The sequence below is a fragment of the Guillardia theta genome, assembly GCF_000315625.1.
Source record: "Guillardia theta CCMP2712 unplaced genomic scaffold GUITHscaffold_1, whole genome shotgun sequence".
Lineage (NCBI taxonomy): Eukaryota > Cryptophyceae > Pyrenomonadales > Geminigeraceae > Guillardia > Guillardia theta.
Window position 1 is genome coordinate 1,021,020 of NW_005434673.1, and position 13,283 is coordinate 1,034,302.

General features: G+C 53.4%; 4 protein-coding genes across 4 annotated transcripts; 3 read left to right on the forward strand and 1 right to left on the reverse strand.

Moving 5' to 3' along the window:
• Positions 1 to 928: 928 nt before the first annotated feature.
• On the forward strand, positions 929 to 1,351 carry GUITHDRAFT_62776 (hypothetical protein; the record flags this gene model as incomplete). The annotated part of the gene is made up of 3 exons (XM_005842366.1): positions 929 to 985; positions 1,108 to 1,201; positions 1,248 to 1,351. Coding segments are annotated over 3 exons (255 nt in total), but the record flags the coding sequence as incomplete, so codon positions are not given.
• A 213-nt stretch (positions 1,352 to 1,564) lies between these two features.
• On the reverse strand, positions 1,565 to 4,172 carry GUITHDRAFT_99220 (hypothetical protein; the record flags this gene model as incomplete). Its single annotated transcript, XM_005842367.1, has 7 exons — positions 1,565 to 2,182; positions 2,276 to 2,359; positions 2,405 to 2,605; positions 2,653 to 2,742; positions 2,794 to 3,063; positions 3,112 to 3,456; positions 3,510 to 4,172. 7 exons carry the CDS (start codon positions 4,170 to 4,172, stop codon positions 1,565 to 1,567), a joined length of 2,271 nt encoding a protein of 756 aa, XP_005842424.1.
• A 738-nt stretch (positions 4,173 to 4,910) lies between these two features.
• GUITHDRAFT_149798 (hypothetical protein) lies at positions 4,911 to 6,612 on the forward strand. Its single transcript, XM_005842368.1, has 13 exons — positions 4,911 to 4,977; positions 5,305 to 5,340; positions 5,393 to 5,499; positions 5,558 to 5,609; positions 5,664 to 5,708; positions 5,759 to 5,826; positions 5,885 to 5,926; positions 5,980 to 6,059; positions 6,106 to 6,133; positions 6,180 to 6,245; positions 6,298 to 6,357; positions 6,403 to 6,480; positions 6,527 to 6,612. The coding sequence occupies exons 1-13, from the start codon at positions 4,929 to 4,931 to the stop codon at positions 6,578 to 6,580; spliced, it is 765 nt and encodes a 254-aa protein (XP_005842425.1). The 5' UTR covers positions 4,911 to 4,928; the 3' UTR covers positions 6,581 to 6,612.
• A 2,592-nt stretch (positions 6,613 to 9,204) lies between these two features.
• GUITHDRAFT_99222 (hypothetical protein) lies at positions 9,205 to 11,189 on the forward strand (the record flags this gene model as incomplete). The annotated part of the gene is made up of 10 exons (XM_005842369.1): positions 9,205 to 9,525; positions 9,568 to 9,789; positions 9,835 to 10,053; positions 10,105 to 10,200; positions 10,379 to 10,426; positions 10,482 to 10,592; positions 10,637 to 10,772; positions 10,821 to 10,869; positions 10,917 to 11,006; positions 11,057 to 11,189. 10 exons carry the CDS (start codon positions 9,205 to 9,207, stop codon positions 11,187 to 11,189), a joined length of 1,425 nt encoding a protein of 474 aa, XP_005842426.1.
• Between the last annotated feature and the right edge of the window lie 2,094 nt (positions 11,190 to 13,283).

The following is a 13,283-nucleotide window of genomic DNA, read 5'->3' on the forward strand; positions in this document are numbered from 1 at the left end:
TAGGCCAACTTCCCCCTCCTCTCCTCTCCCTCTCCTCTCCTCTCCTCTCCTCTCCTCTCCTCTCCTCTCCTCTCCTCTCCTCTCTTCCTCTCTCTCTCTCCTCTTCTTCTCCTCTTGTCTCCCTTCCCCTCTGTCTCCCCTTCTTCCTTCTCTTCTTCTCCTTTCCTCCTCCTATCATATTCTATCGACGTGAACTTACGATGCTGATCCAGGCAGCTTGCACTGTCCGACGACCTGAAGAGAGCATACAGCCATGTGAACCCCTCCCCCCTCCCCTCGCCTCCCTCGCCTCCCCTACGCCCCCCCCCTCTCCCCCCCCCCTCTCTTGACTTCCCTGCATTCCTCCTCCTGTGAATTGACCAATTCTTCAGATCCTGATGTCCAAGTCATCGAGACGAGGGGCAAGGGGAGAGGGCTGCAGGCTGCATGCGCCATCAGCAAGGGGACGATTGTTTGCGAGTACCTTGGAGAGATTTTGCCGATGCATGAAGCAAGAAAGCGACAGAAGTTGCCTGTGAGCTTGCTGATCTTGCCGACCATGACATGTTGTAGGAGGTATGATGAGATGACACCTCCGTTGAATTATGTCTACGTGCTCAGGGAGATCTTCATTCGAGGAGGTATGCCTTACATCTCTCCATCTACTCTTCCTCCTTTTCTGCTTCCTCCTCGTCCTCCTCGTCCTCCTCGTCCTCGTCCTCGTCCTCGTCCTCGTCCTCCTCGTCCTCCTCCTCCTCGTCCTCGTCCTCGTCCTCGTCCTCCTCGTCCTCCTCCTCCTCCTCCTCCTCCTCCTCCTCCTCCTTGGCCTTCTCCTCCGCAATTCAAGTGACCATCACAAGGCCGAGAGGTCGCTCTTCGGACGACAGTAGATGCGACTATCTTCGGTCTCTTTTTGCCTCTGCAGCTTTCAAGTTGATCTTTTCACTCAGGCAGCGTCGGGCGATTCGTCAATCACTCGTGTGACCCCAACATGGAAGCAAAGCCCGTAACCTGCTCCTGCTCCCTCACCGCCCCTCCCTCTCTCCCCCCTTCTGCTCCCTCTCCCTTCCCCCGCCCCTACCCCTGCCTGCCGCCATCACCATTGAGCATGTGCTGATCACAGTGAAGGTTCGAATCGACGCGGCTCTTCCTCGCATTCTCTTCTGCGCTAGTCGGGACATTCTAGCTGGGGAGGAGCTGACCATTAGCTACGGAGAAGGTTGTTGACGTGAGCCTTGAGCCGTTTGTGACGACTTATCCAACACCAGCAGATGCTCACGGAGGGGGCAGCAAGTGCGTATGTGGGGCAGAAGCATGTCGGGGAAGCCTCCCAAGGGAGGAAAGTTTGTACGAGGAAGAGGAGAAGAGGTGAAGAAGAGTCGTCACATGAGCCTGTTGATCCGATCAGTACAATTCATCCATGTTACAAGTCCTCAACTTCATCGTCTCCTCTACATAACTCTGCACGTCAGTTGGCATGCTGCTCTGAAAGTTGCCGGATTCTCTTCGTTCCGTTCACATGTTACCTTGTTCCTTGACAAACAGTCTTGCTCCTTCAATCCTCTGCGCGTCCTCCTTCGGCTGTTCAAGAAGATCTTTGTCCGCCTTGCATCTGTTGATGTGTTACAGGTTTCCTTCCCTGCACTGAGTTCTTGGCAGTATAGCTCCCCCGATTGTCTCTTCCATGATTGCCAGTTATTGCTGCATTTCCTTGAGAGTTGACACGCCTCCGACCTCGCTGAGAGATAGTCTGCTGGTCTCCTTCTTTCAAATTAGTCTGCTTCCCTGCCGCCTGAGAGATCCTCTGCTTGGCTGCTCCCCGCGAGTTGCCCTTGTCACTCAGGTTACTCGCTTGTTGCTCGACATTCTCGTTCATCACGACATTCGTCGGTTCTGCTTTCTTTTCCAAGTCCACAGGTTGCACATTCACGAGGCCCTTGAGGTTCAGCAGCAACTTCCGGTCCTGTTCCAATGCTTGCTGACTCTTGACCTCCTTGCCTTTACTTGCTTGCTCGAAATTCTTTGGACCGGAAGAGGGCTGAACTCCGGTCGTCACCTTGCCGTTGTTGGCTGCCTTGCCCTGGACGGCTCCATCCGCTGGCCTTGGTTTCATCTTTACGCCTTCTTCTTCCACTTCATCAATCTGTTCTTGCGAGGTGGGTTCTAACGAGCACTCGCTGTCTTTCAGAAACGCGTATTTTACCTAGAACAAAGTTCGTTTCAACAAAATCTCGTGACAACAGCGAGAATGATGACAGCGAAGCATTCGAGCCGAAAGAATCTTATGTGTACTAACCGTCAATTGGTCCTTTGAGCCAAAGTTCCACTTCCGCTTGTTCTCTTTGTCATTCAGGTACGATTTCACGAAGAGATGAAATTCCTATCATTATGGTGAGCATCTTTGGAGCAGAATCACCACAACTACCTCTTGCTGTCCTGTCTCAATTTTCAGTGTCGGATCAGCCCCTACGGTTACCGGAGGAGTGACCTCGTACTTTGTGATACGAGACACATGGATTATCATCCTGCGACTCTGCTTGCAAGCCTGCATGCTGATGCGCAATGGATGCTCTTGCCCGTATCTCTGTATCACTTCATGCAGGATATGCGAAACGATCTTCATAGACTGAGCTGAAGGTGAGCTGTAGACGACAGACTGGAGAGCCCTCTCACCTCATCGAAGAAGAATCTACCCATCTGCGGTGACCCGTAGAGCAGAGTGTCCATATAATCCAGCGTGATATATTGGAACCCAAAAATTTCCTGAGAACCAACAGCTTAAATGAAGGGTTCATTTGGTAGAGGATAGCCTACCTGAGTGTTGTGATATGTTACAAATGCACCATCCATCGCACCGATTCTGAGCTGGCACGAGTACTTCAAGAAGGCAGATCGGAGCATGTCATACAACTCTCGTTCAAACGAGTGCCACAGGCCGTATTGTTGGGTGATGCGATAGTCAGTGAAGTGAAGGTGGCATTCCTCAGAGGGGATGTCAGGGAGTATATTGTAGCAATTGCGGATAGCGTGAGTGGCCCTTGTCTTGAGATCGAAGATCTTGTTCTTTCCCAGAACACAGTCCAACTAGGAGAGAATGATCACAATCTAAACCCTAGAAAGACAAGAATTTACCTGCGAGCGTAACATAATGCCGTTGCTGATAGAGAAATTGTACGCTCCGAGCAAGAGCTCCTCTGGGAATTCAGGCATTTCGTCGCTTCCCAGCGGTTTCAACATCAGCGAGTTGAAGGTTTTCTTGTCCATGGTCAGCATTCTCTCCATCGCCTTCCCCAAGTCCATCAAGATCTTGTTCCTCTGTTCTTTCTCGTTCTCAGCATTGATGCACATTATTCCGTTGTGCGGGATCAGATGGACTACGGCAGGTTTCAACCTGATCGTGGATGTGAACTGATTGGGCATGTTTCGAAAGGCAGAAGAAAATTTGGAAATGTCCACCGGCTTCCAGTTGGAGAGCAGCTGGGGTATCGAATCAGCACACCGTCTCCTCTACCACAGCAGCAACAACTCACCATGTACGCGTGCGAGTACAACCCCGAGATCGAGCTGGTAGAGGCCTGAAATGATGCTCCGTGTTCGGCAGCGAGTTTGTTGAGCTTGGCATCTTGAGACGGAGGGATGAAAGGAGGGATCCCGGCCCAATTTATCTCATCTGGCTGCGCGATCTTCTTGAGGAAGCTGTCAAAGTGGGCCCCACGGAACTTGCTCGAGAGCGGCACGGGAGTCTCGGTCTTGGTGCTGATAATCTTCGAGAGCCCATGGGCAAGCTCGGGTACCTCAGCGTCCGGGCCGTGGGCCTCAATTAATTGGAAGCCAACAGGTTTTGGGAGAGCATTCCACGTCACGTCCGAGGGGACATACCTCTTCGGCGTGTCCCTCGACAGGTTGTCGCGAGACTTTCGGGCAGTCTTGATGCTGCTGCGGTGCTCCTTCAGCCATTGCGCTGCCGCTGCTTCCGCTGCCGTCCCTCTGCTGTCCCCCTGCCCGCTAGAGCTCCTGCCGGCACCCTTGACTTCGCAAATTTCGGAGCCTCCAGTGCCTGACTTCTGATACGAGAACAAAGGCTCCGGAAGTCGGAAAATTCTGAACAAAGAGAAGAGTTCAGAGCGAGACGATTTACCCTGCTTCGCTTGCTCCGCCTGCGTCGTCTGGTCCTCTTGCTGCCAGCCGACCATCACTGTTCAAACGAGGAGAGGAAACATGTCAACGTACCCCAGACGAGACTTCAACTTTCGCTGGTTCTTGTCTTGTACTGCTCTCCACCGGTGCATTTGATCCGCTTTGATTGCCTGACTGAGCGGCAAGGAAGGCGAGGAATCTTCTCTCGCTAGCCGCCCATGGTAGGACACATTTCCTGAGGGCGCTCTTCAGCATCATCCTGTGCTGGGATTCAAGATGTCCTCAGATCCTATCTTGCAGTAAATGTGGGTTCTATCAGACTCAGAGAGCAGGTGGTTCCTCCGATGTGCAGCTGCAAACTTCGTACTGTCCCTGCACCACGGTTGTAAAGTCCAAATCTTACACAAAATCCGCTGACAGGTTGAACATGAACAAGCTATCAGGGGCTTTTGGATCCTCGTTTCTACTGGATGACGTTATGAAGTCCCTTGCTTGTCTTGCTCCTCGTTCCGCCCCCTCCTCGCCTTCTTCTCTCGCCTCTTCCCCTGCTCCTGCCTTCGCAGCCCTGCATAACAGCGGTTCACGTGCCCACATCAGACACTAATGAAAGACCCCCCGGTGGGGTGGGGTGGAGGTCAGGATGGGGGTCAAGGGGTTGTGAGTCCTAGGCAAATTCGTGCTAAAAGTCCCCAGGTGGGTGGGTTATGATGCCCAACCCCCCTGGGGTGGGTACAGCTTCAGAGGTAGAACGACTGGGGGTGATTTTGTGGGTTTGCCAGGGTGGGGGGTGGGGAAAAGCAAAACTTCACATCATGCAGCGACTGGCAGGGAAGGTTGCAATAGTGACCGCGTCCACTGCAGGTGACAAGGAGGAGGGGAGAATGGGGAGGAGAGGAGGAGAGAAGAGAGTGAGAAAGAGCGAACCGAGTTGCCATCAGTGCATGTGATCTGGAGAAGACTTGTTGAGGAAGGAGTAATGAAGTAGAAATGCGGTTTCGGAAGGGGCGCAACGAGATGTGGGAGGTGGAATTGAGAGACAAAACTCTATGAAAACAATCATCTGTTTCTAGGAGTAGATTTATTGACGATATACGATACAAAGCACTTGTTCCTGGTGCGCTCAACGCTGTTTGATAGCTGTAGTGGGCCGAAATCTCTACTTTCGCAAACTGACGACGGACAAACTAGGGATCGGACTTGGCATTGCCAGAAGACTTGCTCAAGGTTGAACCAACCTTCTCTGTTTCTCAATGTTGAGCTTGTTTGGTCTTCGCAGAGGGAGCAGGAGTTATGATATGCTCCCGTAAACTTGAGAATGTCCAAAAAACAGTGGACATGCTGCGATCGGAGAACCTCAAAGTGGAAGGAATTCCTTGTCATGTGGTCGGTTGCTCATCAAGATACAAACATGTGAAGCACAGATGACACGATGTTCACTCAGGGAAAGGCTGAAGATCGTGAGAACCTCATCAAGGCAACTTTGGACAAGTTCGGTACGACTAAGTCCTGGCAGACGCCGACCATGCACATGACACAAGGCGTGACAGGAGGAAGGATCGACGCGCTTGTCTCGAACGCGGCAGTGAACCCCGGTGTGATGTGCAAGTGGGCATGAAGAAGAGCTCACTACTTGCTCTCACAGCGTACGGGCCCCTTCAAGAAATGAGCGAGTCGCAGTGGGAGAAAATATTTGATATCAACGTGAAATCGGTCGCTCCGTGATGGACCTCTGTGCCCTGAGAGATTATGTTGATCTTGAACTCTGCAGGCTTTTCTCTTGTCAAAGGAAGTCATTCCAGTGATGCAGCAGGTAAAGGAAGCCGCTCTTTGACACGAGGGTACCCTAAAACTCGATTGAAATAGCAAAAGTCGGGTTCTATTGTCATGGTTTCCTCCATTGCTGCATACACGGCTATCGAGGGACTAGGCGCATACTCAATCAGGTGAGTGTCACTCTCCCATGCCGAAGAGATTGTCACTGGTGCTCAGCAAAACTGCTCTGCTCGGACTTTCCAAGGTCATTTGCAAGCTCGAAGCAAAGCAAGAGGGTTTATTCATCACAGGTCATTGCGCATGAGCAAGCTCAGTACGGCATCCGCTGCAACTGCATCGCTCCTGGAATCGTCAAGGTGAAAGCTCCTTCTCGAGCCAACCAGAAAGTGCCGACCCACTTGTTTACAGACACATTTCTCTGAAGCTCTCTGGACTGATCAGAAAGTGCACGACAAAGTCGTTAGACAGGCAGATCGTCGTTGGCTTGCTCATACCTGCTGACGAGGCTGGCAGGTCCCATTGAGAAGATTCGGAGAAGCAGAGGATATCGCAGGTGCCGCTGCGTTTCTCTGTTCAGCCGACAGCAGCTATGTACGCGTTCATTTGCACTTTGGTGAGAGTCTGAGTCAACTGTCAGATGACTGGGGAGACCATGGTGATCGCTGGAGGAATGCTTCCTGCAAAGATCTAGAACTGTCTGACAGCCAAGACTAGAAATGGAAATCTTGTGACGTGTTTGTATGGCAGACTTGCTTCATCTTAGTTAGAGCAGCGCACTGGGTAATGAATACAGCAACACTACCCTCACGATACGATCTGTCTGAGGCTGACTCGCCTTGGTGTCATGACGGAGTTCCGCGCAGTCGGGCGGCTACAGCCCCTCATGTTTACCACATGGCCCCTATACTATAGCTGACCCGGTTATAGCTCCCTTGCGACAATACGAAAGGGTGTGCTTTCAGTCCATCGAAACAATGCATCTACCATCTCCACCGGACAATGATCCGAAAGGACACGATTTCAAGAGATGCTGTCTGTAACCTCGTGCAACTTCTTCTGAGGGGGTGGGTGGGTGAGAGGCCTCGATAATCTTTCTGCGCTTCCTCGTCCCTAGCGCCTGCCATGTCCCTGCCCCAAACCTACCACGTCGTCTATCCCCGCAGAAGTACCTCCCAGCTCGCTCTCCACAGAAAGCCCAAGATCTACATCACCTCCAACAAGATCCAAAGCCTTTTCCACCTCCGTCAAACTGACGCCGCCAGGATGCTGGTACCTTGCTCTCCTCCTCTCCTCTGCCACGCCCCCCCCCCCCCCCCCCCCTCATAACGACAGACCGAGAGAGCTGACTCATGTCCTACTCTACAGGGCATCTCTTTAACCGCGCTCAAGAACGCGTGCAAGCGGTTGCGGATACCCAAGTGGCCTTACAAGCGGACCTCCGACAGCGGCGATGATCACAACGGCGCGAGGGACGCACAGAGCGGCTCGTCCTCCTCAACAGCCCCTCCTGCCCCATCGTCGTCCTTGACGTCGGAGAAGGGCGAGAGAGAGAGCACACACGGCAGGACATGGACGGGAGGGCGAGGAGGACCGGGGATGGAGACATTGCTTGAGGAGGCCCTTGAGCACGCGGGCTGCTAATGGTCGGGTGAGCAACAGAGCATTCCGTCGCCTGGAGTGAGAGGGGAAGGCAGGATAGATGTTTAGATAGAAACTGTTAGTGTGCTATAGTATAGTTGTGTTCCTTTACCAGCAGATGTACTGATGGAGCAAACCGCTGAAGATGTGTTGATAAGAGGAAGTAACTAATTGAGTGTCATGATTTCAAAAAAACGGGAGAAACTGAACAGCGCGACAACTGATAAGACTGATCAGCTTCTCATGAGCGTAAATTTCAAATCGATTGTTCAGAGTCGTCTAATCCTGAACTTCACACGCCGCCGCGGCTGTGGAAGCACTGCCAGCAGGTGGAGCAATGCCGAAGGGAGGAGAAGAGCGTTCGAGGAGGCTGCCAGATCATCCTTTCGATGATCTGAGAGTATTGCGACTCAAATAAGCTTGGGCTTGGATCAATGCTTCTCGCAGTGATAATCGATGACATGTCATCGCGATCGACTGAGTGGGTTTGCTCATTTGTGACAATCAGGCTGGGATCTCAAATGTCATGCTACTAGCGTGCTATTAGACAGTAAGGAGTTGAACAACCGTACTGAGACATTCGCTAATGCAGCTACTGCCAATCTCGGCTCAACGTTCACAACCTATTTGATCTGAGGCTTTGCGTAGAAACTGTCTTCTGTTCACAAAGCTTGTAATTCGGCTTCGATCTGAATGCTGAAGGCATTTCATACATTTCCATGACTGCCTATGAATCAACTTCGATGCACAGAATCTGCAATACACGATGGCACTCGGATCTCTTAGTGTGTGGCCCGGGAGATCTCGTCGGGGAGGGGGCGCTGCTGCGGATCAGACTGACATACAGTTGCTCTAGGAGGCTCTGGAGCACGCGGGCGACTAATCAGCCTGGGAGTATGACTGCGAGGAAAGACATACAAGGAGTATGACTGCGAGGAAAGACATACAAGCGTTTTAGTGAAAATTCCGAAGCTTGGCAGGCTGTCCGGTCACAGATTGATCCAACTGTGATTACTTTTCACACCGTAGTTGCGCTGCAACCATGAGCTTAGACGGACCTGTTAGTGCAAGAGGCATCAGATCAGTAAAGAACTCGAGAGCTTGTGGTGCTTGCAAGTTACCAGTCATGCCAGTCATATGGCCGCAGGGGGACGAGCATCAGTCAAGTCAGCACTAAAAGCTAGATTCACTCAGATCCGGGTCCATTGATTCGATGGGACGGTCGCCTAGTACCGTAGGCTCCGAGTGAATTAACTAAAACCCGTGCCCTCGTGACCTCTGGCTCCCTTGAAGTCTGAAAGGACATCATTTCGAGCCGTCTCGCCCTCACTATCCGTGATACTATGATATCGCATCCTTTGAGGGGCTCAGTCACTTGAGTTGATCAGAGCAGCGCACCGTCTCACACTAAAATAATTCACGTTTCAAGTCTTACAGGAGAGTTTTGTTTACTCGGGGCTATCTGACTGGCACGGCTGGCATGCGATCCATCAGTAGTAAAAACAATACTTCAAGTAACCAGCCCCGCTGTCCCTGATCGGCGATCGGATCCCAGTGTGACTAAGGACTGAGTCCGACCGTACCGGCGTGGCCCGCCGGGCCCGGGCAGGGCCCGGCCCGGTACTGTTATTATTAATGAACATCCTGTAACGTTTCATAACGATTGGGAACCGGAGCATGTCGGGGTTGCAGGAGGCGCTAGTAGCAGCGGGCGGGGAGGAGGAGAAGGAGAGACTCCTGCTCCTGCGACGATGGAAGGACTCCATGTCCTTCCTCACTGAAGATCAGCGATCCTTCTGCATCCTCCTCTCCTCGTCTGACCCAGACTTTGTGCTCAAGACGTCATCGCCGCTGAAACTCAGTTTCACCCTTCCCGCTTCTTATCCAGCAGTGCCATGCCAGGTCTGTCTCCTGAACGAAGACATACCTTCGCACATTCGTGTCCTTGTTGACAAGGCCATCAATGCCGAGGCTAAGAAGCTGGCGGGGAAGACGATGGTTTGCTCCTGTCCTGTCTCGTCCTGTTCTCACCTGCAGCAGGTGCGCGAGCTTCTCAAGTGGTTCGACAACAACACATCCACAATCTTCCAATGTGCTCTGGATGTTCACAACGCAAGGACGCAAGTCACCCCGCCAAGAAATGCTACCGCTCCTTCTCCTTCTCCCTGGACGCCCGAGGAGCAGAAGCTGCTGGAGGCCGCCATGAAGGAATTCCCGAGCACCATGGAGGCGAGCGAACGCTGGGCGTGCATTGCTTCCAAGGTAGCTGGAGGGAGCAGATCCTTGTCCGACTGATCGCTGGGGCAGGTGCCGGGGAGGACGAAGAAGGACTGCATTGAGAGGTTCAAGGAGCTCAAGAAAGCGTTGCAAGCCTCCAGCAGCAAGTCGCAACCAGCACCGAAGGAATCCAAGGAGGAGGAGGCAAAAAGTGAGCAGGAACAGACCAAGACATCTCATGAAGGATCCTCTTCCTCCCAGCGTGAGTGGACGAAGCAGGAGCAGCAGGCTCTGGAGTCTGCCCTCCAGGTTCGGGCTGTAGCGCTCGGACGTTCCTCCTGGTGACTGAGATTTGCGAAGGAGTTTCCATCGAGCATGGAGCGCAAAGAGAGATGGACCAAGATTGCAGCGAGAGTTCAGACTCGTTCTATGCAAGAATGCTTCTATCGCTACAGAGTATGATGTTGGCAATGATGAAGAGGTTATGTTGATGGTGGTGTTTATCATAATCCTGATCATGATCGTGATCGTGAGGAGGAGTTGGTGGTGCGATGAGTGAGTGGGAGAGGCATGAGAATGAAGATGTGGGATGGAGGGTTGACGAAGATGCTCTACTGATGTGCGACACGGGAAGGATCTGAAGAGGATGCTTGAGGAACAACTCGTCCAGGCTGCCAAGCAGGTGACTCTCGCTACTGTGATGTTGATTCACAATGAGCAACTTGTTGGTTTTGTAGCAAATCAAGATAGAGAAGACCGACAAGAATCAGAAACAATCAGCTCAGGCAAACTCACTCTCTGCATCCTTTCACTTCACGATTGAGACGGAGGAGACCTCGAGAGCGAAGGTTCGTGTCCCCTCTTCAACCCTTCGTCCGTGATCCTTTCTCAGGAAGATAAGGGCGAAACCGACAGCGAAGAAGAGGACGACGACGATGAGGACGAGGACGAGGACGAGGACGAGGACGAGGACGAAACTTCTAGTGAGGACGGGGACGGGGCACCACGATCGCACATCCACTACCTCGGTGAACAGGTTGCGCGGGAGAGCTCGACTGATTTTCTCGCCCCCACAGACACACAAGATGGGGCCGACGCGCTGGCAAACCTGACGAGCCATCACAGGTTTACGTTGGAGGGAAGGAGTGAAGGAGCGCTGACGAGGGAGGCAGGGGAATCCAACTGAAACTCAACGACCTCCTCCTGCTGGGCGTAAGCTTTGCTCAAGTCTCACTGATCAGGGTGCAGTGTGCTTGCAAGCGGTGATGTCGGGCTGAGGGGAGGGGGGGGCGGCTGATCGTTGTGAGAGCAGGTGCAGTCTGAACTTGGACGTCAAGGGGGGCAGGCGCTCGACCTTCGATGAGGACTGTACTCGATGCAGGATGATGCAATCGTTCGGTTTTCGACCAGACGTTCTGCATGCTAACAATAACTGTTGCGGGTGATGATTTCTACTCCTCCTCCTCCCCCCCCCTCCTCTGCGAGCAGCACCGCGATCGCAACCACCTCTAGCATATATCGTCGTCGTCGTCGTCGTCATCATCATCGTCATCATCATCGTCATCATCATCATCTTCTTCTCCTTCTTCTTCTTCTTCTTCTTCACCACCGCCACCACAATTCCCATCTTTCTTATTCTTTTGCAGATATATCGATGCTGAGGGTGTTGTTATCGTGGATCTTCTTCCCCTGGATCTGTGGGTCTCTTGCAGCAGTTGCAACTCAGAATCCGTCAGTCTCTCCTCCTCCTCCTCCTCCTCCTCCTCCTCCTCCTCCTCCTCCTCCTCCTCCTCCTCCTCCTCCGTCCTCCTCTTCCTCCTCCTCTCCGTCCTCCTCTTCCTCCTCCTCTCCGTCCTCCTCCTCCTCCTCCTCTCCGTCCTCCTCCTCCTCCTCCTCTCCGTCCTCCTCCTCCTCCTCCTCTCCGTCCTCCCCCCTTCTTTCTTCTTCCTCCTCATTCATCCTCTTCTCGTTCCGACTTTATCCTCCCTGATCATATTCCTCCTGCTCAGCCCCTCTTCTTTCAAATTGCCTCCTCCTCTCGTACCGACTGAGCTCTGCAGATGGTCAAGGGATTGAGCAGGGGAAGGAGAAACGAGTTGACTTGTTTCAACTGCCACCAGAAAATGACCATCGGGTAGCCTGCTGCTCCTGCTCCTGCTCCTGCTCCTGCTCCTGCTTCCGCTGCTCCTGCTCCTGCTCTTGCTCCTGCTCCTGCTCCTGCTCCTGCTCCTGCTCCTGCTCCTGCTCCTGCTCCAATCTGCCCTCCACTTCATTTCGTCTCTGCCGCTCTCTCCTCTGATCGTCTTGCAGCTATGGTGACCCTGGCTTCACCAAAGTCGGTCCGAGCGAGAGCGCGCAGACAGGAGAGGGCAAGAGGAGCAAAGGGGAGACAAAGGAGAAGAAGAAGGATTTGCTAGAGCTGGTCCCCGGGAAGCCTCTGCCGGATCGGGGGGCATGCGAGCACTACCGGCGATCCACGTGAGCCCACAGAGTAGAGGAAGAGAAAGTGGAGGCGATTGAAGGGGGAGGAATCGATGGAGGGGAGGGGGAGGGGGAGGTGAAGGTGCAGAGGGAGGAGGGAGGAGAAGGGAGAAAGAGAACGCACAGACTTGCATCCTGATGTTTGAGCAGCCGATGGTTGCGGTTCCCCTGCTGTGGGAAAGCGTATCCGTGCGACATTTGCCACGAGAAGGTCTATCATAACCTTCACTTTCCTGCTCCTGCTCCTGCTCCTGCTCCTGCTCCTGCTCCTGCTCCTGCTCCTGCTCCTGCTCCTGCTCCTGCCCCTGCTCCTGCTCCTGCTGCTGCTCCTGCTGTTCGTTTACCACAGCCCTCCTGCTCCTCCTGCCCCTTGGTCCCTCCTCCTCTCCTTGACAATCAAAGTAGAGCGGCGATGGTTGTCCGCCAGGCACGTGGGCGAATAGGATGATCTGCGGGCTGTGCAGGTGAGGAAAAGGAGAGTGGAGGAGGAGGAGGAGGAGGAGGAGGGGAGGAGAAGGACAGGAGGAGGAGGAGGAGGGGGAGGAGGAGGGGAGGAGAAGGACAGGAGGAGGAGGAGGAGGAGTGAAGGAGGTGGAAGAAGGGAGAAGAGAGAGGAGGGGAGAAGAAAGAGGAGGGGAGACATGGGGCAACAGGAATTGAAGCAAGTAGAAATGCAGGAAGAACCAGAGTGAGGGGGAGGGCGAGGAGAGGGAGGGCAAGAATGAGGAGGAGGAGGAGAGTTCAGTATCTCACTTCGAGCAGCATGGAGCAGGGCTACAGCAGCAAGGGGTGCAAGTTCTGCTCTGCGAGCTTCAGCAAGCCGTCGAAGAGTCACTGGGAAGGAGGGCAAGGGTGCAGAGAAAAGACGAAGATGTCGAACAAAGACAAGAAGAAATTCTCCGGCAGCAAGTACAAGACCCACTCCCGAAAGTCGGAGAGAGTCGGGCAGAAGAAGAGCTGAGGAGAGGGAGGAGAGAGGAGAGGAGAGGAGAGGAGAGGAGAGGAGAGGAGAGGAGAGGAGAGGAGAGGAGAGGAGAGGAGAGGAGTAGGCGAGGAGG

What these genes read in the sequence shown, in the direction of transcription:
- GUITHDRAFT_149798 (XM_005842368.1), top strand. Translation starts at nt 4,929, where the DNA reads ATGCAGCGACTGGCAGGGAAGGTTGCAATAGTGACCGCGTCCACTGCA. An exon ending in AGTGACCGCGTCCACTGCAG is followed by an intron (nt 4,978 to 5,304) that starts GTGACAAGGAGG and finishes CGGACAAACTAG; the next exon opens with GGATCGGACTTGGCATTGCC. An exon ending in TCATTCCAGTGATGCAGCAG is followed by an intron (nt 5,927 to 5,979) that starts GTAAAGGAAGCC and finishes CGATTGAAATAG; the next exon opens with CAAAAGTCGGGTTCTATTGT.